This window comes from Arvicola amphibius, chromosome 4, assembly GCF_903992535.2.
Source record: "Arvicola amphibius chromosome 4, mArvAmp1.2, whole genome shotgun sequence".
Taxonomy (NCBI): Eukaryota; Metazoa; Chordata; class Mammalia; order Rodentia; family Cricetidae; genus Arvicola; species Arvicola amphibius.
The window spans coordinates 139,037,765-139,060,557 of record NC_052050.1 but is presented as its reverse complement, the minus strand read 5'-3'; the positions used below and the strand labels follow the sequence as shown (position 1 = coordinate 139,060,557).

The 22,793-nt window shown below is 40.1% G+C and overlaps 2 protein-coding genes across 5 annotated transcripts in view; one reads left to right on the top strand and one right to left on the bottom strand.

Moving 5' to 3' along the window:
• Wrn (WRN RecQ like helicase) overlaps positions 1 to 1,921 on the bottom strand; it is a 101,388-nt gene extending 99,467 nt beyond the window's left edge. For all 3 annotated transcript variants that reach the window (XM_038325628.1, XM_038325630.1, XM_038325629.1), the window contains exon 1: positions 1,767 to 1,921. The gene's annotated coding sequence lies outside the window, so the exon portion shown is untranslated. The remainder of the gene's footprint in view (positions 1 to 1,766) is intronic.
• A 522-nt stretch (positions 1,922 to 2,443) lies between these two features.
• Positions 2,444 to 22,793, top strand: part of Purg (purine rich element binding protein G) — a 31,798-nt gene continuing 11,448 nt past the window's right edge. The window contains exons 1-2 of one of the 2 annotated variants that reach the window (XM_038327839.1): positions 2,444 to 2,499; positions 2,784 to 3,659. In XM_038327839.1, coding sequence (XP_038183767.1) covers positions 2,790 to 3,659 — 870 coding nt within the window. In that variant the 5' untranslated portion in view covers positions 2,444 to 2,499; positions 2,784 to 2,789. Of the gene's footprint in view, positions 2,500 to 2,783; positions 7,846 to 22,793 lie in introns of those variants that run through there. The other variant, XM_038327838.1, reaches the window with a different exon arrangement.

Genomic DNA, 22,793 nt, shown 5'->3' with positions numbered 1-22,793 from the left:
AGATGGCTCAGAGGTTAAGAGCATTGCCTGCTCTTCCAAAGGTCCTGAGTTCAATTCCCAGCAACCACATGGTGGCTCACAACCATCTGTAATGGGGTCTGGTGCCCTCTTCTGGCGTGCAGGCATACAGACAGAATATTGTATACATAATAAATAAATATTTTTAAAAAAGAGTTTCTGCTTGGGATGAAGAAAAATAGGACTAGGGTATGGCTCAGTAAAAGATATTCAGCATCCAAAACCAAACAAGAACCCAAAGCAACAACAACGAAAAATATATTTTAGAAGTAGATACTGGTGATATCTGCACATAAAGAATGTAGTTAATATCACTGAATTGTATTTGCATTATTAAACTGCCAAATTATATTGTGTGTGTATTACAATTATTCCTTTTATTTTTCGAAACGGGATTTCTCTGTATAGCTCTGGCTGTCCTGGAACTCGCTCTGTACGACCAGCAGGCCTCGAACTAACAGAATTCCACCTGCCTCTGCCTCCCTGAGTGCTGGGATTGAAGGCGCGCACCACCGCATGGCTTTAAGGATTATTCTAATAAAGTTGTTTCCCTGACGGGTCTCCAATAGCTTGCCAACTGTTCAGCATGATGTACCAAATTCCTCAACAAAAACAGTCAACGACCCCTGCACAGACTCTCTGGTCTCAACCAGCAGCCTCATTTTCTCTGCCTTAGTGGCCCTTCTAGGTTGCTCTTAACTACAAGCGGCCTCCTTCAGGCGTTTGCACACTTTTCTGTTCCTCACTTCCTTCACAGGGAGGACCAGCACACACTGCCCTTCATTCCTCTTTCATCCTTACTCTCTCGTACTACACTTGGCATTTTGCATTCCCGTGTCTCTTCCCACTAAAATTTAAGCTCTAAAAGGATAACTTTTCTCCCTCTTTGATTATCTCTAATGCCTTGAGCAGAGTTCGACAATGATATGCTTAATTCACAGAGAACTGCCAGGTGAGTCTACAGCAGAGCTCTGTAATAAAGAGATGAGTAGCTCGGGGGATTCCATCCTCAAGGGCAAGAGGAAAAAGGAAGGAAGACTAGAATTCAAAGACATCAAGTACTCAAGTGCCCTATTCAACCCAGACTTTGCAGACAGTCTCTAACACAAGGTCAGGAGGGCATCCCTGAGTAGACAGAACTGTCTTCTGTTCGAGGACAGCCTGAGCTGAAAGTATAAGGGGCTACAAGATGAGAAACCCTGCCTCAACAAAAAGCAAAATAAAATAAAGCCGAAATTATTATAATTTGGAAACTCTGAATTAAGCAGCCTAAAGAGTGCTCTCCAGGATTTTTACACATCACGTCTATCGGAGAACAGCTCATATTGAACAAGACAAAAAAAAAAAAAAAAAAAAAAAACATTAAGTACAATGACTTGAACTTAAGAGATCCAATCTAATTTGCCCAACTGTGGAAAGCCGGCTGCTGCCCTTAGTTCTGTCAGCATGAGCCCTCATCAGAAAGCCGGACTCTCAGGGCTCCAGGAACAGCAGCAGCAGCAGCAGCAGCAGCGGGCGGAAGGGGCGGGAAAGTCTACTAACTGACGGGATCAGAGGAGGCCTGTGGCTCCGAGGCCCCTTTCCCCGGGATCTGAAGGAGAAAGGAGGCAGCTTTCGTTTCCAGGACTCTCCCCAACAGAACCCCAGAGGTCTGCCCGGGAGGCCAGGGGGACACCAAGGGTGCAAGGTGCGTAGACACAGCCCAGGGTGCGCTGAGAGGAGAAGCAAAAGCGTGGAAGGCACGTTACCCTGAGAACAGCCACATCAACGGGTCTTCTCCTTCAGCAGGATGACTTATGGAGAGTGGAGAACCAAAGCCCACAACCCAGGCTGCGGGCGAGGCCCGGCACACACTAACTTTACTCCAGCATGCGCCAAGGTGCACTTCTGCCTTGAAGACTGCCCTCCCCTGCACTCTGCCCGCGGCCCCGCCCAGCTTCCCCGAGCCCCGCCGCCCTCCCGCCGCAGCCATCCTTGTAGGCCGGCGCAGCGCGCATGCTCAAAGCTGCCGGCCCCTGGGCACGCCGGGAAATGTAGTCCCGAAACAGGTGCGGGCGAGCCGCGGGAAGTCACAGGCTCCCGCCACCTCTCCAGCCGGCTCTCACGCACGCCGGGTCCCCGCGCGCGGGCTGCCGTCAGGGTGTGCCCGGAGGCAGAGCCCGAGCCCCCCTCTTTCCGCTAGCGCGGCTGGGGAGGCGGGGTCCGCAGCCCGGCCCCGCCGGCAGCTCCCCGCCTCCCTCCCGCCTGCCCGCCCTCCCCGCGGCGTCGGGCCGGTGCCCGAATCCAGGCAGCGGCCGCAGGAGGCGCGGCGGCGGCGGTGGGCGCCGCAGGCGATGCCCCTGCCCCGCTGCTCCGGCGGGGGGCAGAGCGCGCGGCGGCGGCGGGGAAGGAGGCGGGGGGCGGCGGCTGCGGCGGAGGGGCCGAGAGCTGGCGGCGGCGGCGGTGGTCGTGAAGGGCATCGGTGGCGGTGACGGAGATGATGTGAGTGTCGGCTGGCTGAGGGACCCCTGGGGCTGCCGAGCCCGAGCTGGGAGGCCGGCGGCATGCGGGAATCGGAACGGGAGGCCTAGGGCGGCCGAGGGATGCTGCGTGTGCGGTGCTGTGCGGTGCGGTGCGGTGCGGAGCCGGCCGAGGCCGGAGCGCGAGAGCCGGGCCGGAGTGGGGGTTCCGGGCGGCGGCGGGGGCAGTGCGGACCCAGGGACGTCTGCGATTGTTCTCAACACCCCTCCCCCATCCCACCCCGTGTGTCTGTTTGTCACTTGCAGCTGAAGATGGAAAGAGCCAGGCGAAGGGGAGGCGGCGGTGGCGGCGGCCGTGGCCGCGGAGGCAAGAACGTAGGGGGCTCTGGCCTAAGCAAGAGTAGACTCTATCCCCAGGCCCAGCACTCTCACTACCCCCACTACTCCGCGTCAGCCACCCCTAATCAGGCTGGAGGCGCATCCGAAATCCAGGAGCTGGCCTCCAAACGCGTGGACATCCAGAAAAAGAGGTTTTACCTAGACGTGAAGCAAAGCTCCCGGGGCCGCTTCCTAAAGATAGCTGAAGTCTGGATAGGGAGAGGCCGGCAGGACAATATCAGAAAGAGTAAACTGACCCTCTCCCTATCAGTGGCAGCGGAGCTGAAGGACTGTCTAGGCGATTTCATCGAACACTATGCCCACCTGGGCCTGAAAGGCCACAGGCAAGAGCATGGCCAGAGCAAAGAGCAAGTCTCCAGGAGGCGGCAGAAGCACTCTGCACCCTCCCCACCAGTGTCGGTGGGGTCCGAAGAGCATCCTCACAGTGTCCTCAAAACAGACTATATAGAGAGGGACAATAGGAAATACTACCTAGACCTAAAGGAGAATCAGCGAGGTCGTTTCCTGAGGATTAGACAAACCATGATGCGGGGCACTGGCATGATAGGTTATTTTGGCCACAGTTTGGGTCAGGAACAGACTATTGTCCTCCCAGCACAAGGAATGATTGAATTCCGCGATGCCTTGGTTCAGCTGATCGAAGACTATGGCGAAGGAGACATAGAAGAACGAAGATGTGGAGATGACGAGCCACTTGAACTCCCCGAGGGGACCTCTTTCAGAGTGGACAATAAAAGGTTCTACTTTGATGTGGGCTCTAATAAATATGGAATTTTCCTGAAGGTAAGTGAGGTGAGGCCACCTTACCGTAATACTATTACTGTTCCATTCAAAGCTTGGACAAGGTTTGGGGAGAATTTTATCAAGTATGAAGAAGAGATGAGGAAAATTTGCAACAGCCATAAAGAAAAGAGGATGGATGGCAGAAGGGCCAGTGGTGAAGAACAAGAAAGCCTCGACTAGCATGACACTGAACTCCATCAGGCAAAATTTAAAAATCACTAATTGGCTAAAAAAAAAAAAAAAGAAAAAAAAGTACTGATCCGTAACCATTTGAAGAAGTTTCTCCTCTTTTTGGGCCCCTTGTTATTAGTAATACCTCTAATAGTTTATACTTCAAGAAGTCCGATTCTTGTGTTATGTTATCCATAGCTCACATATACCCCTCATGGGAGTTCCAGCCTCCCCAGAGCTGAATAGTTTAGCTGCTTCAGCTGCTCCCGACGATTGAAGTATGCAGATCAGCACAGAGTGTGACATTCTGACCTTTAAACACCATAGCTGAGATTTACATTGCACTAGGACATAACCCTGAAAATGATGCATATACTTACTATGAAAAGCGTGAATTTCTGTTTAACAAATCCTCACCCCAAAGGAAGGCCCACTCATGCTTCGTGAGAAGCCGCGAAGTTTACCTGTAGACAGTTACCACAGAAATAGAAATTGACCTCAAGTATAGTATATGTCTATGAAAGTACAAGTAGGGATATCTTCATTGGGTAACTGGATATTAACTAGTACCAGTCTAAAAGATCAACTCTTACTAGATAATTAAACCTTTAAGATACGATATCATTTCTTAACAGTTACTATATAGAGTGTTCAATAATTTCAAATTTTGTGGTAACCCTACAGTTTTAGTTGCCATATCAAAGCCATGGAAAAGTTTTAATGGATTATTCCAAGCTAGTTACAATCTCATTTGTTTCCTATACTATGTATTTTGTTGACTTTCCAAAGTTTTGGGAATTACGTTTATGTCGCTGTTGAGAGGGAGGCTTTTACCCAGTGGCTTTGCTATGGAAATTTTGATGTTTTAGCCTTTCATGGTAATTTGCAGTCGTTTTTCCTTAAACCCTGTCATGGACTTTCAAAGTGTTGTATTTTATGCTTCCCTACTCATGTATTTCATAGGGTTGGTGCACCAGTTGAGTGATGTAAAAATAATCTCCTAATATATTTTAGTAGCACTTTAGCATTTGATGCACTTAAAGACCGTGTCAAACTTCCAGTATAAACCTGGTATTGATACAGATACTTTAACTCCAGAAGAAAAACCCTTTTTTGCTGAGAAGAAAAAAAAAAACAAAAAGCAAAAAAGCATTTAGAATACAAAATACAGTCTGGGAAATAGAATATTTGGAAATAAGATTGATTCTAAACATTTCAAAAGAAAATTCAGGCAATTTCCAAGGTGCTCCTTACTTAGGATTCCTAAAGAGGTTTATTCTATACAAGACGTATCCATTTGTCTGTATTAAAAATCACTTTCTAGAAAGTGCCACCTGAATTTTTAAACACTCAAGCAATTTTTAAACAAGTGGGTATAGAATATAAATGTACCAACACCCCTTATTATCTGACTGAAATTTCATCTGTCGGGATACATTTTATTCTAAATGAAATTGTGTTTTGTTCTGGGATCAGTTACTGCCCCACTATAAGTCCATATAACCATTTTTCAGAGACAGACACTGATTTCAGCTCCCCAAATACAGTTCGCATTGATGAGAGCTGGCTGCAAGGATTGAGGTCAGAATGTGGCTTTTCTATGCTCTAAGTAATTTAGAATTTATTTTTAACAATTTTCCCTCCAGAACTTTTTCCCAAACATACTTGGGTCACTAAGGAAACTATGAATTGAATTAAGAAAATTGATTTCATTGGTTTACGTTGCTGAAGAGCAAGTAGTAACCCAGACATACATAGTGGTGTTGGTTGCAGGTTATATTTGACATTTCTTGAAGTGCTATGATGGAATCTCTCTCAGTTCATTATCGTCGTGACCATCTGGATCACTTTGGAACACCTGAAGGTTAGAAGATAATGTTAGTTCTAAAGTTAATAGCACATGGTGGGTGTTGCGGCTATAAAAGTAGCAAGGATTCTTAAACAGTCCTAACTGTAAAATAACGTATTATGTAGGCTTGCTAAAAAGAAGCTTGGGGTATATGAAGGAGTGGTGTGCACTTGAATTACTGTACTACTGATTGTTATTGCTGCCCATCATAGTGCCTATTAATAGTAATCAACCTGTCAGATTTCAGCAAGCTGGAGCTGTGAAGATTCCATTATTTAGTTGTTTCTATCACTATTGCTGGGAGTGGATGCACTCTTAAAATCGTATCTTCCTTTTTAAAATATCTATCCATTAGGACCAACTGATTTCTTTTTGATTTTTAGTCTGATAAGGTTTGAGTGTGTATATACCTACATGTATGCATACACACAGTACTATTTCAGACATGAAGATAAATATATTTAATTCACTGTATATACATATTATTAGCTTCATTTCACATTAATTATTTAAGTAAAGAACTAGTTAAATAGCCAGGTTTTCTATGTTGTATGTATACTTCAAAGTCCTCGCCATCTCAAAGCTACAAGTTGGGTAGATACATATATACTGGCAATTGAACACACTTTAGAATCCCTAAGACTTTTACCAATCCTTTGTTTGCCTTTATGTAGTTATTATATTCATTGAAAAATGGTATGATGATAATGATTTTTTTGATACTTAAAATTCCCAAGAGTTCATTAGCCATAATTAAGTGTGATCCAGTTCAAACATCTGGATTTAGGATGTGTATTGCCATGTATCGTATAAGCTACTACTATTTTTATCTGTGCAATATAAATTTTATTTATTGTCATTTGTAACGTAAATGGAGCTGCAAATGTACATGGTTATTCTTCAAAATAACAGGATCCTTGCCTTGAAGGCATTAAACTCTTAAGGAAACTGGATGTTCGAAGTAAAAAAAGAGCATTGAAGTTAGTAACCAAAATACCTAGTTCACTGTATAATGCTAAAACATTGATGATGTTTGCACAGAGTAGTCGAGCATAATGTGGACAGGCTCAAACTGTATGATATAAGCTAATAGTATAAAGTCTGGAAACGGGTTCCTCAGTAGTTGGCAGCGTGCTCCTAGCGATTGAAAGCAGCACAAGCGTGCTGCTTATATGCAAAAGATGCAATGTATTATAAAGATATTCAAGTTCTGCCACATTATATTATTTTCGAAACTTCTTAAAGCCCCAAACTGCCATGTCCCTTAAACTTGAGTCAAACACAAGCTTATTTGCACTAAAGAGCATGGCCAAAAAAATAATAATAATAATAATAATAAATGACAGGGTGGAAAAGCTATTTAGAGCCTCTTGAAATAATTGGCTCTAATGGGAAAATTTCACATTTGTCTATTTGAAAGCTATATGGTCCAGGCAGACAATCTGTCAGTTCACTAATTTAATAATGCACTTTACCTTTTGTATATAGAAGATGTACATTTATGCCACTTGGCAGGCCGGATGTGTTTCAGTAACTCCGTAGTTAGAATCTGTAGGGTGATCTCTTGCATGCATATGTTTGTGTCAGAACTATTGTAACAGGTTCCCATGAAGTCGGCGTGATGGAGAAGGGCAGAAGATGGTTTTAAAACATATCTCATTTAACAGGAATTTTAAAGTAGATTTCATATTTGTATTAAGGACTAGAATAATATTAAACTATTCCGAATCCAGATTAGTATTGCAGTTCAGACTATATCTGCTTGAGGCTTTCCATAATACTCTAAAAATGAAATTGGGGAATCTGGCGAGATAACTTTTTTAATGATTCTGCTTCACTGTTAAAATGTGTTTTAAGTTACTAATAAAAAGACAGTACATGTGACAGCACTAGAATTAAAAGTACGGTTAGCTGATGTTTTAAAATCACCAGACTAAAGAAATAAAGTTTCAAGTAAGGAATATAAAGAGCTTTATAAGTTGCTAAATAAATAGGATATTTAAAAATCTGCGAAAGTATTAACCTTCACCAACTCAAAAGGGAACTGGGGGATTTGGTGTATCCTTCTACCCTGAACACAGTTGAAGATGTATATTTGAAAACTAGATAATTGTTGCTTAATAATAGGTTGTATGTGCTTTACTGAGAAACACTGTGTACTAACAATTCATCAAGAGTGTGCTATATTTATTGCATTCATTTTATATCTATAGATAAGAAACATTATATATAGTCATCTTAATATAATCATGTATTTATATTGTAATTTTGCAAATATTTTCAGTAAAATAAACATTTATCTGAGCTGCACAATTTGAAGAGGATGGAATTGGGCTATACTCTCAGATAGTCATTTTTAATCAGCAGCAACCATTGAAAACTGATGTATTTATTGTCATTCCTTTACATTTCTTTTATAGTTTAATATTTAAATGAACGAGGCTTCATTTGAATTTTAATTGGTTTTCTGAAAAATAAGATTTTTATGTAAATTTTTTTCTTGCTTCCTTCCAAGTGTCTTTCACTGAAACCATAAACTCCTCTTCCAAACGTTAGGTAAGGGCTTTGGTGAGTTGCCACCTAGTCTGAAATCTGTCTTTACCCAAACATCAAACATCTTTGGCAAGATGTTTTGCCAAAAGAAGTTAACATTAATTCTGTGCCTCCAGAATGGTACAGATAAAAAATTTTGTCATTGCCAGATAAGATTTATTGAAATCTTTCTGATGTTTCCTTAGCAATGTCTTGGCTTCTTGGAGAAATTATGGCTAATGGCTAGCTCATCAAAGGAAGTGAATACAGAATTAGCATACTTTTGAGACAGTATATAGTCTACAGTATTGTTGCCCTGGAGTACAGGAAAAATGTGTTTCCCGATTCAATATTGTATGAAAATTGGGTTTTTAAATCACAGTAAGTCTGCCATAAAGGAAATATGGTCAAATATGCATAGGTAGATCTTACGGAAAATTTTTACTATTTTCTCGTGTAATGGAAAAAGTCAGTCTTTGTTCCTAATCTAATGAGACATTTTTAGTCGTTTAAATTTATTTTACTAATAAGTTTTAACATTTTTAATGGGGAAAATATTCATATAGTACCAGGTTTATGGGACTGAGGATGTAGTTCAGTTGATGCAATGTTTGCCTAGAATGAAAAAAGCACTTGGTTTGATTGCCACACCGAGGGTCACTTGGGAGATGAGGCAGGAGGAACAAAGTTCAAGGTCATCCTCGACTACTTAACAACTCTGAGGATAGCCTGAGCTACATGAAACTCTGTCTCCAAAATAATAATAATAAGCTACAGCAAAAAGTAGCAACTAGTGTTACCAATTTCTTGAGTTTCCTTTTAGAGTCATGTGCAAACATGTGTGTACATATGTTCTTTTTAAATACTTAAACATATTCACCTTCCCATACCTGACTATCAACTTTAGGTCTGGCATTTAAGGAATTTTTTTTCTTTTTACTATATGTCATGTTTTATTTGGTTAGCACATCATTTGGTTTTTATGTTATACAGAAAAGGCATCAAGAAAATAGTATGTAAATCCATTGCTATTGACTTATATTACAAATGTCTGTGTTTATTTTTCAGTGTACAAATATGCAGTTTCACATCCTAGTTTTCTTCCCCATACCTAACCACCTCACCTTCCATATCACCGTATTTTCCTCTCTCAAAAACTATTTTTTTTTCCTGAAGTAACACATTAGTTCTGGGGGATCTGGATATTAATAATATAGCCAAGTGGTGCGTGAGGTTAACTATGTTCTCTAATGAAAAGCTTTAACAAATGATAGCTTTCGCTTTTTACTAACTGTGCTACTGTTTTTCATCCAAAGACCTTGTCATTATGAGTACATGAGCTTTAGAACTGCCGTGAAAGATTTTATGTCATGGCTTTGTTGAAACCCCTTGCGTTATTAACATGAAATATTTATCTGTATAAGAAAGGTATAAAGTTGATTTAACAGCTCTACAAATCCAAGATTCCACAAAGAAACCGCACTGTTGCTAATCATTTAAAGCACTAATTCTTCTGTTTATTTGTTTGTTTCTTGAATCTGTTTTGGGGTGTGTGTGTGTGTGTGTGTGTGATGGGTCTGGGGAACTGAGGGCCAAGCCAATGCTGAGCAAGCACTCTGCCACTGAGCCACATTCCCAACCCTGAGAAAGTTGGGCCTTTTTTTTTTTTTCACCTTGTTTTTTAATGCCCTAGAGTCTGTCAGAAATCCTGGGACTACGATGATTTGGGGAAAGGGGGTAACTCAGGAAGAGGCTGTGAGTCCAGCTAAGTCACCTGCTGGACAAATGTTACTAGCAGATGTAACTGTTGGAAAGGAAGGTTAGACAAAAGGGAACAAGTGGCAAGTATTAGACTACTTCAGTAGCTCTCCGACATTCCTGGGGGCAGGGGGGACGGAACTCCTGTTCATCAGGTGTGCGTTATGGGACCTCTTCTCTTTTCTGTTGACTACCCAGAAAAGGAAAGAAAAAACCTGAAACATTAAATATTTTGCCCTTGCACCCCTCAGTTTTATAAGAGAAAGCAGTCAGGGTAAAAAAAAATCTAACAGAATTAGAAATACATCTTAAACATGGATTGAGGGATTCTTTTTTAATTATGTTTATTTTGTGTGTATTGGTGTTTTTGTCTGCACGTATGTCTGTGTGAGGGTGTCGGATCCCCTGGAACTGGAGTTGCAGACACTTGTGAGCTGCCATGTGGGTGCTGGGAATTGAACCCTGGTCCTCTGGAAGAGCAGTCAGTGCTCTTCACCACTGAGCCATCGTTCAGCCCCGGAGGGATTCTTTTAATAGATTGGTGTTGGCAAACTTTCTAAGAACAAGATATGGAAACTGTGTAAGGCACAGTTGAAACTTCATAGTGGCGTCTGTGTGGTTGGCGGCATAGTTTGCTGTTCAGGAGAAAGATAGTGTCAGTAGACATGATCTTTTAAATATTTTAAAATCATGAGAGAATTGCATCATATTTAATGACTAACTCACCATTTTTTGTTGGATCTGTAAAGCTGGCCAAGATCTTCATAAATTGTTTAAACTTAAATGGTGTGTTCATATTTCTCTGTATTCATAGAGAATAGACCCAAAAAAGGCAAATTCATCTTTAAAAATTGTGTTTAAATTTAGAGCAAAATTATTAGTAATTTTTGATTCCTAGTCAGAGTTCCCTTGATGTTATTGATAAATCATCCTTTCTAAATTTTATCTTGTTCATGTTTTCTTTGTGAAAATGGTTTGTTTTTGTTGGATACAGCGACAGCCACCAACACGCTGACTGCAGTAGTTACTGCGGCAGGGAAGGTACTTCCTTATACGAGCATGATGAAAATAGCTTGTTCAAATAAAAGTGTCTCTGTTGAGATTGACTTGGACACTCGATAGCAATTGTGTGTCTTCTTACTTTACCCTCTTATGCTTTGTTTTTACTAGGTTCTATAAAGTTTCTGGGTTCCAGGAAATAAGATTAAAACAACAACAAAAAAAAAAGGAACTGACCTTTGAAATTTCTTACAGTATTTAAGTGTTTGAGTTGTTCAAAGGGTAAATTTGAAGGAGAGAAAGTTTCTTTTCTTAATCTTTATTAAACTAATGGTATAAATCTGACTGATTTAGCTAACCAAAGCCAGAATTTCTCACATCAGAAAGTACTATAGAGAACGTGGTTCTGTGGATAATACTCTTTGTGATTTTATTATATATTTTATGAGGTTGCATAAAAGTAGCAAAAAGAAAAGAAACTAAAGGGCAGTAGCCCTTTTTTTCTATAACAAGAAATCCATCTAATGTGAATAAGGAAAACAATTCCCAATCCTGACTTAACCCTGAACAGAGGAACTGAGAAAGTCATAAGACCTGATTCTATAATACATGAGCTGGCCCTGAAGAAGTAATTCAATCTCTGTGAGGTACATTCTTCATGTGGAAAAAAAAAATACTGTGTTGGGTTCACTGCTAAACTTACAATCTGCACCAGTGGAGCGTGAGAGAGTCAGCAGGTGAAGGGTGTGAGTGCCGGAAATTAGCCAGAAGCCCAGCGGTGTCAGTCGGGTGGCATCTGTGGATCCTTAGCCACATAAAATACAAGTCCTGTCTTGGACCCTTGAGACCAGTCGCTGCATACCAGCTACATTGTCTCGCACTTTATACTACCGTTATCTTCTGCTTTATATTTCAGGGGGAGCATTTTTAAATGTGAAGTCTCATTTTTGAAGGAGTGTGGCTTGTTTCTTCTATATATTCTATAATCATCTCTTAATTCGGCATGACAAACTAATTCTTAAAACCTAGCATCATTGTCCAAACGCTACCCCTAAAATAATCATAAATACAGTCCTAAGTGTATGTGGCTAGTGTCGTCATAGTGTCCCAGAGAGTGGAGTGCTGACCTCGATCACCTGTTCCTTGGCCATATCGAATACTGTCCTTCAAAATGATCTTGAACACAAGAAAGAACCCTTACCTGGAACAGAATGGATCTGTTGTATACGTCTGTGCTTGCTGGAGTGTGTAAAGATTAAATATCCTAATGGTTTATTTGCTGTTTAAGCTTTGAGAAAAATAACAAGGGTTGCTAAGTAGAGGGTAGATAGGCTGTGGGCATAGAGGCATTTTTGCAGGCACTCTAGTCCTTCATTGTGCAGTGCTACCACCTGCCAAAACCATGTTAAGAGAATGATGCCTTTCTCGGCGGACTATTTATCAGAGACAGCATTTAGGAGTAACCTACTTGTGTTTTAAAGAGCACAAGCACACATATATTTTGATTGTCTTAAAAACACTGGTGCACATACAATTCTGTTTTTGCAAAAGGCTCCATGTCTTTGACCTGGTTGTGGTTTGACAGCAATTGAGCTGGTTGGTTTTGAACAAATTCCGTAAAATGAATTGACTGTTGTAGACAGAATTCTTTGTTTGCTCCTCCCTCTCCTCAAAATAGCAGTATCTTTGCGGTTCTCAGTTGCTCCTCTTGGTGGCGGTCGGAATCTCAGAGGAGCAGGAGAGAGCAGTGTGATTTGTTAGTTTTTTGCATTTGTCATTTTTGTAGAAATTTCCTTCAGCCGACCGCCAAACATGGTAAACAACTTTCCCTAAAAGTACACACTTGAAGTGTGAAAACTTCACAGCGGGTCAGAACCATACAGTGATGAGCTAAGAGTACAGAAAACGAGGACCTAAATCCTGAACGTTCTTGCTAATTTGCTTCAGAGACTGCTTTATCAGCCTCCGTGCCCTTCCACTGCCAGCAAAATCTGTAACAGTGATTTCACAGTCTAGAACTCAAAACAGGATGAGATCATTGCTGTTTAGTAAGTACTCTAAAACGTTTACCATGTTATAACCAGCTATAAAAAGACTTCTAGAATTCAGCTCACCAGTAATCTTCCCTTCCCACTTACTGTACCCGACTGGAATCCAGAAAGAGCATGACTTTCTACCACCATGGCCCTGCTTTCACCCTATTTATTTTTCAACTAAAACGTACTAAGGCCAGAGCTGCTTTTTGAAATAGTCTAGCTCTATATGGACTGTAAGAAAGGAGGACTAGTCCTTTGCTTGACCACTCTTGGCATCCTTACCATAGATAGCTAATAATTTAGGATGAGTAGAAAGTTCAGGATCATTCTTGGCTATACAACAAATTAGGCCAATCTGGAGGTGGGGTAAAAGTGTCAGTAAAGGTCTTATTAGTATTAATAGCCAATGTTGAATACCCACTTTACTACAATACTCTTCATATAGACTGATTGTAATCTATATAACATCATTATCTTCGTTATAATTTTCCAGAGATTTAAAAATTGGCTCTATATTTCCCAACTAGTATAATTGTCAAACAAATTGACACCCAAAACAAAGATTATGCTCAATTAGGCCTGGCTACCTGTAAGACTTTCTCAGAAACACACACACCCCAACTGTAATAAAACATAATCTGTCCCCACTCAGAATAAATTAGTTTCAGATTACTGAGAACTATTTTATCCAAAACCATTCCCTATAAATGGGATTATTAATCTCACCAATCTTAAAGGAAGATTTATTCACTTGGTTTAAGTTGCTGTTCACAAATAAAACTTGCCTGATCTTAAGAATAGATTCTAGGCTGAACTTCAAATCCTGGTCGACTATTTCAAGTAATTATCAGTAATGATAAAAGGGTTCTGATGATGGGACCATAGATGGATCATTCTGATTCTATCCTTAGGGACAGAAAAGACAATGCTCACTATATGGGGCTACAGTTTCATGTTCATGGACTGAAGATAACTGGTTATGTTAAATTAGTTTGAAAATAAATCTTATCAATATTATTGAGAGGTTTTCTTGTTTCTTACAACTTTTTCCTGCCATCTGACTGACAGCTCACCCTTCCTCCGTACCCTGGCTACGTGATTCCAGTCCCCGTCACATGGAATTGCCAACAAGACCAGTGCTCCATTGGCAAGCTCATGTTTTTCTCCATTGCTTTAGGATGATGGTTTTCAAAAAGTTTAGGGCTTGTTAAAACACCAGACCGCTGATACCCACCTCCATCTCTATGCACTGGGAATGATGGAATAAGGAGAAGTCTAAGACTGCATTTCTAGCACATCTCAGAAAAATGGAAGCTACGGATCTGAGGCATTAATACTACTGTGATAGATGAGAGACTGTCTGACCTACAAAGACAGTCATAGACAAATTTAGAACTAGTATCCTGATAGGAAGAACACTGCTATTTATACTGACTTGAGAGATTCACAAATAGAAAGCAACATTTTATAAGTTGACTCGAGTTTTGATAAATTATTCTCTTTTTATACTCATTACGTTTAGTGACCTTTCCAATTCCCTCTCACTTTTCAACAGCTATCTCAAGATATATCTGGCAAGGATGAATTAGAAAGACATGAAAATCATCTTGCAAATATATGGATACTGAAGCATGTTTTTAATTTATTAATTCTGGCATATAAATCTTAGTAAAGGAAAATGAATGATTGCTCAGAAAACTACTTACAAGCTTATTGAATATAAGATACTAAGACCTGAAGAAACCTGGAAATTACTTTAGTCTCCAAATCTTGCATTTTATAATGTGTATCAAGTAATATGAATCAGTCATGGTTTAAGAAAATAGGCTTATGGGCTTTAAATGCTGATTGTTTCTTGAGCTATATACGTGAGACAAAATAAACTCATTTCCTTTAAAAACACTACTTTCTTCACGATCTTTCTGAGGCTTCCCTGTCCTTACAAGATAGAGGAACAATATAACATGGTTTATGGTACTTAGTGAGCAGTTGGACCCATTGCTTTCAATGTAGATTGTTCCCCTGGGGCACTCATTAAGCAAATTAATATAGTTAAATGAATAACACTTAAAATTACTTAACTTTTAATAATTGACTTACTCCATGTTTGCCAGCCTAGTAGAGATTATATAGGCAGACGAGGTGGGTACTTAGTATAGTATACATAGAGGAAAGAGCTGTTATCTACGTCTTTTCAACACTAAGAGTTTATTAGGAAAAATACATGGGACTTTTGCATTCAACTGTTTATTAGCCAAATTGAATAAAGACGTATGATATCAAATTGCCAAGGATTGTTCTGAACACTTGATCCAAATAAATACCCTTTCACCTGTTTCTAACTACAAACACTAGTTTGTATCACTAGTATCTCCCTGATAGAGCATTTGCCTAGTGTATGCAAGCTGGCTTCCTTCTCCAACACTAAGAAATGTTTTTAAAGGAGAACTAGTTTTTCTTGGGCTTTACTAATTACATGAATTGCTTATAAGTTATCTATACACACAAATAGCTTTGGCATCCATAAAGATTCCAGTCCTGTGCCCCTGTGCCTTGCTCTTGATGAAGTAATGGAAACAGGGTTTTTCTCGTTTGTGGTTATATTTGATCACCTTCCATAAAATGTTGTCTTAAGCCTGGAAATCTGTATCTAGAGAGAGGGGGGAACATTCATGCCAAATATATGCCATTTGTCATCCCAACTTCAAAGCAGCACAGAATCCATGTGCTCTAAGGAACTAGAAAAGCCAGTACCACAATGAGGTCAGAGAGTATACCCTTAAATGTTACGTTTGTATTTGCTTCTGGAGAGCCCTAAGCACCATGAAAATAACAGCATTTATTTTCTCAGCAGGGAAGGGTGCTTGGTGCCAAGCCTGAACCCACCTGGTAAAAGGAAAGACCCAACCCCAGCAAGGTGTCATCCAATAATATTACATGCACAAGTAAATTTCAAAAACTCTAAAGTGGAGGATTTTAGTCCAGTGATACTCGGACATTAGTGACATGGTTTATTAACAAGGTCAGTTTGGTTTCTCCAGGGATTATGATTTAGTTGGTGGGGTGGTTCTGAAATTAGCATTTTAATTGTCTTGTTTGTATCTTGTTATATGGAAGCTCAGTGTGGGTGGTGGTGCTTTTGGTAATTGGTAGGGGTGGCAGTTGTTGTGACAAGGTCTCATGTTGTCCAGGGTGGCCTCAGAGTGTCTAGGTAATTTTAGCTGGCCTTAAACTCCTGCTCCCACTGCCTCTGCCTCCAGAGTGCTAGAAATATAGGTGTCAGCCACCACCTCCAGTTGAGAGATGTTCATTGCCATCAATTTAGACTGTAAACTTTTACTTCATTTTTCTAGCTGAAATTGCTTACATTCAAATACTGTAGCATGGCATCATAGATGATTTTTTTTAATGGTGTTAACAAATAATATTTGTTGCTTGCTTTAAAGATATGAGTCCTAAGGCATAAATCCAGGTGTTCAATTTTGTGGTGTCACATTAGTAAGCTTTTTGTTACAGCCAGTAAATCCCAAGGACCCCAGTGTCAGCCTTCTTTCCCCTCCCCACCGGTAGCTCAAGTTCCAGCAGCCCTTGCTTCCCTTCTTCCCACTGATTGCATCCTCCCTAGGTTTCACAGCCCAAACGTTTCTGAAAGTCTCTGCAGCCTGAGTTAAGTCTCTCCAGGTTCTCACTACTTGACCCTCCAAGTCTCACACAATTTTTCAGCCTTTTCTCTTAAAATATTAGGAATATAAAAACATCCTTAATTGGGGGATATTTTTGAATGCCTCACTTCCAGTAGTAGCTTTTTTCTGTGTCCAAAAATGCATATCATAAAATTAGCCATTTAATATTTCCTAACTGTTCAATCGTGTTATTTGTACAGAGCCAATCTGAACTACATTTCTGTCTGGAAAAACTGAACTGTACCGTTAATCCCCCCCACTTCTCCCTAATCCCGCCCCATCATGTTTTCCTCACAGCCTTTTTTTAAAATGTGCAAACAGCTTCCTAACCCCTCTTCTCTCAATAACAGATTTAATAGTTATTGTCATTTTGCACCAAATAAGAACCTTATCTACTTACAGTTCTAACACGCAAAAAGAATTGGAAGCACAAAGCCATTGTGCGCGTCTGCAGATTGCCCACATAACACTTGCCACTGAGTGGGGGGTATTCTGTCCTGGGAGTTCTCCCAATGAGAGGAAGCTTTGATTCTGAGAACTGGGGGACTTGTGGCCATTTTGTGCTTGCTTATTTGTTCGAGATTGAAGCTGCAGTCCCCAGGCTTAAATACTAGACTTTGTGTGGCTCTTTCCAGTGGACAGCAGAGGTTTATGGTCTTCCAGCAATGTATCAGATTGGATGTTTTCCTAGAGCCTGACAGTATTAACACTCATTAAATTTCAAAAATCTCTGCTTAATACAGGGTGAAACTGTTTAGCATAAAACAACTATTATGGGAACAATATATTTGGGTATAAAATAATATGGGCATAAAATAAAAATGAACTTTTTGACAGAAAGGTCTCAAATATTATTCTCAGAGACCCTGGCCATAAGAATACTCAACAAAGTATTTCTTTTCTCTTTTCCCATTAAGGAAATTTTTTTTGTTACATTAAAAGGATTTAACTAGGGAGGTGTGTTAACACTGGTTGGTCCTATAGCAAAACAAGCAATTACTTTCCTTTTCAGAGCTCCCCCCCCCCCGCCCACTATTTCAATCTTCCTTTGTTGTACATTATTAGCAGACCTAAATCCCAGAGCTCTGTTTTCGTGCTCTGCACCCTCCAGAGTTCAAGCTGGCAACCCCACAATTTAGCCGTTCCTCCATTTGTAGCCTCTGATATAGGATTATCACTAACATGTTACAAATAAGAACCTGTACGCGACACTGAATTCCAGCCTGGAGAGTCCCCAAATGAAGTCTGCGCTTTCATTTGAAAATCATTTACCTACTTTATTATAATACTAAATTTATTTAGGATATAGAATGCCCATGGCACTTATGGGAACTAATGCTAGTTTGAATTCTTGTTGTTTAAGCATTATTAAGCCATATTTGTATTCAAGGGAGTTTATGAGCAATTAGGTCAGTATGCGTCATTCCATTTGTTAGTCACCATGTATTAGCGTTTTCTAAAGGCTCTGCCTTCTATTTGAAGATAGAGCACAGTGCAGTTCAAGCAGTTCCTCCATTAAGATATTTGCATCTGACGTTAGGCTTATAGAATCTACATATTACTTGTAGAAACTTTGACATTTTATATAGGAAAGAATAATCCTGGGTAAACACAGAACTTGATTCTCTAGACTTTTAATGATTAATTCTCAATGATAAGTTACTATTAGTGAATTTGTTACACCGCATAGCTTTAAACTAAAGTGCATACGAATGCTAAATGCTGTGTTTATATTATACTTAAGAAAGCCAAAGGATTTTAGGTGTTTATTACTTCCACTGTTATTTTAAGTCTTTGTGGAATTTAAAAGAGTCCTTGTCTTGCCTTTGAATTTATAATGTACAACAGTGCTGTATACAATGACAGCACTATATCCAGGGGCCAGATCTGGGCTTAGGACAAACCATCTGACTCCTGGAACATCAGTCTGCTCACTCACCGCTTGGAAGGACTGAGCAGGATATGTGAACTCTAGTCCTTTCTATTGTCTATATTCCTTGAGTCAATCATCAGCTTCTTCGCTCTCTTCAGCTTCCTTCTCTGACCCCCATCTTCTCCGGCCGCTCTTTCTTATATCTGACATTTATTGGCCTTTCTGTCATTAGTGGTCTTCATATTTAGTCTGTTTTAGTTTCACTTCTAATTTGCCCAGTCCCCATGATTAGCTGAGTGTGTGTGTGTGTGTGTGTGTGTGTGTGTTTTGAAGCTAACACAGAAATTAGTTGATGGTCATAAATTTTTTTTTTTTTTTTTTGGTTTTTCGAGACAGGGTTTCTCTGCAGCTTTAGAGCCTGTCCTGGAGTGAGCTCTTGTAGACCAGGCTGGTCTCGAACTCACAGAGATCCGTCTGCCTCTGCCTCCCGAGTGCTGGGATTAAAGACGTGCGCCACCACCGCCCAGCGATGGTCATAAATTTTAACTAGACACAAAAGCTTTAAGTAGGCAGTTCTTATAGTTTGATGAGATTTTTAGACTTGTAACCTAAATCTTGATTAAATAGACTTTAAGCTTAGTTTCCCATATGAAAACTCTTATCTCCTTGACTTGAATATAAATGCAAAAAGCCTCTTTCTTTCTCTTCTGCATTCCCCTCCACACCTTGCCCCGTGCTGATTGCATAAATCATCTCTTCATTTACTCACCCCTGTTCCTCTTCTGCCTTTGGAATCACAGTACTTAACAGAATTTTAAATGGTGGCAGGTGGTAATGAAATGATCATTTAAAGCCTGCTCGGGAATACTATGTCATTCTTGTTCCAAAGATGCCTCACAAATTAAGGTGCAATTTGACAGAGGGTCTTCTGTTTCCTACACATTCTAAATTCTGCTTAGACACTTTTGGGCCATGTCCAATGTTACTTGATTCTAAACATCTTTTGGAGCCTAATCAAACTTGTGTTTTCTTTCAACACATATTTCTTCTATCTGCCATGTTCTAGGCAGTGTATCCATACATAGGAGAACAGTATTTGAAGTCGTAATTAGCTGTATTTTACTTTTAGCAATTGATCCTTTAAATGCAATTGTTTACATTCTGTCAGTGCTCTAAATGTATTCCACTCATGCAGACAGACAAATACAACAGTACTATTACAAACAGTAGTTCTATTCCAAATCTCTCTTGCTGCCCTAAGATGGAAATAACAATCTCTTCCCTCTCATGCCTACTATGTTCAAGTGGTAATGACTTCCTGAGCCACAAGCATGAGGGATGATCATGCAGCCCCATGAAGTCTCATCATATAATGCTGCCATGATTTCTGTAGTTGGAAGGCAAAGCGTGGTTACATGGATTCCATAGTTGCTCTCCCTGCCTTGGGCTTTTGTGTTTCTGCCTAACTTTAGTTTTTTTAGTTCATTGACTGGGTAGTCACAGATTCCTGTTCACCTAATAGAATTTATAAACATCCACCAATATTCTTGACTATGATGACTGTGTCACTGGTGACAACCGGAACAAGCCTGATTCACCAGCAGATACACTAATTCTCACATAGAAGCATTGCCGTGCAGACCACTCAGATTATTCAGCTATATGTGGCATAAGAAAGTAATATATCCTCATATTTTCCTGTGGTCCTTCACTAACTATTAAATATTTTCTAATTAAGTTTAAGGCCGAATGAATACAGAACTTTAAATTATCATTTATGTATGACTTGGAATCATTTTCAGAGTTCGTTCCCTTACCCTCCTTTTATACTGATTTTAATTAGTTGAATATTGCTAACCTTACTTAGACACATAAAGCTGAGGTCCTGGCGGGTGATGTGACGTGCAGTAATCACCAGCCTAGCTGATATTAAAGTAACAAGGTGTTAATGGACCCACTGATAATTAAAGCCTTCATACTAACAGGCAAATTTGAGATGGCAAACTTGAAAACAGAAGTTGGTCGGGTTTTGTAGTTATTTAAAGGGTTGCTAAAACTGCATTCCAGGCAGATATGTTAGTGCATGCCCATAATCCTAGCACTTGAGAGAGAGATGGAGGCGGGAGAGCACAAGTTGATGGCCAGCCTGGTCTACATGAAAGTCTATCACAAAAAAAAAAAAAGAAAAGAAGCTAGAAATAAATTTGTTGATACTTTTCTTGGATCTACATGGTCTTTAGGCTCAAGTCTACATTAGCTTTATGGTGGGTTTGAGCCCTAGTAGAAGACACAGCAACTCGGTGCTGTGGTGATCGTGTCGGTACCTGGAGTACTTAACTGGATTCTGGCCTGTCAACACCGTAGCCTGGCTTTCCAGCTTCGAGCTAGCATTAATCTCCCTGCCTGAGCAACCTAATCCCGCCTTGTTCTCCTGTCATTTACTGTCTTTGCACCTGCGTTGTGATTTAGCCTCCTCATTTGCACATGGGCCTCATAAATCAGCTAATGAATCTTTCCCCTATGTTCACTTTTTGTGTCTAATTTATTGGCTTTTTAATGTATTTTTGAGGACTTCATGCATGCTGTGGCCCTGTGCTCTTATGAACAGGAGATTTACAAGTGACTATATTGTAAGTTAAAGGCAGGCTTTTTCAAAGATCTCTTTGAAGGTAATATGTCAGTTTTTGATCAGACTAGCTTGAGAACCCACATCTCTGTCCCCTGCACAAGTGTTCACAGTGAAGAGTCCAGCACGCTGCAGCTGTCAGTCATGTTCACTGTTCATGTCCATCTCCATTAGAGCAAGGGAAAAGCACAAGAGCAACACCTCCAGTAGGAATAACAGTGTGATCAAAGCTTTGAGTAGGAAATTCCACAAAATCAATGACCCCATCCTTGGTATTCCCAGTTTACCAGAGGGGTAGCATTACTGAGGAATTAGCCATCTTAATTTCTGTGTTTTATATGCAAATTGGATTGTTTTGACCTTATATGTATGGCCATAAAAAGCCCCTGTGCAGGTTGGCCTAATCTGCAAAAATTATCATATATTTATAAATTACCATATATTTAAATATGATATATGTAAATTGCACTTTGAAATGGTATATATGACTAGAATTATCAAGAAAGGAATTTAATAGAAGTTCCACATTGCATTTTACTATGAAAAGAAAAAGACAAAAATCATTATAATCTACTTTCTCTATTCTTATGCAAGAGCAATGATTTTAATAATATTTCTAGGTCCCAAGTCTCCCTAAATCCTCAAGCACTAGTACAGCATAGTAAATAGTACAGACATTGGTGGCAGCCAGTCCTGGCTTGAAGTCTGAATTCTATCAGATGTATAATTTGGGGCATCTTACTAAACTTAATAATGTTCTGAAGACGTATTCATTCAACATTCAGTTTGTACTTAGTGATTATCCACGATGTCTTGAACCGTCTTCTGTCTCCAGGGCCATGTATCAGTTCCATAGCAAGAACTGCTAGTGAGCCATAGCCTCCTTAAGAAAACTAAACATTCGAAGATACATGGAACCGTAGCAAACCATCTGTCACATGTTGACACCTAAGAAACATTAGCGGGGCTGGAGAGATGGCTCAGTGGTTAAGAGCTTTGCCTGCTCTTCCAAAGGTCCTAAGTTCAATTCCCAGCAACCACATGGTGGCTCACAACCATCTGTAATGGGGTCTGGTGCCCTCTTCTGGCCTGCAGGCATACACACAGACATAATAGTGTATACATAATAGATAAATAAATTTTTTTAAAAAAAAGAAAGAAACATTAGCAACATTATTAATTCTTTCCAACCCATAAAAATGGATGGATCCACAGGAAGTATGGCAAAATGGTGCAGAACTGGGAGGCAGCCTCCCTCGGTTACCACAGAAACTCCCAGCTAGCAGTGGCAAGGAAAACTGAACTCCTAATCTTAGAAGTGCTTTAGTTGTCAAAGGGCATGAATACTTAAGTGAAAATCGCTAGGACAGAAAACCAAAAGCACTAACTGTACAAGAAAAAAATTATATGTAAGGCTCCATCAGAATTTTCTGTTTATCCAAAAACATCATTAAGAAAATGAATAATGTTTAAGAAATTTAAAAAATGTTTCCATTAATAAAAAGGCAAGCATTGGGTAGTTCACATGATGAAGACAAGTTGCCTCTGCACTAAAAGAATTACTTTCCATGTTTCCTCACCCTGGCATGGCTAGCCATAATGGCTTG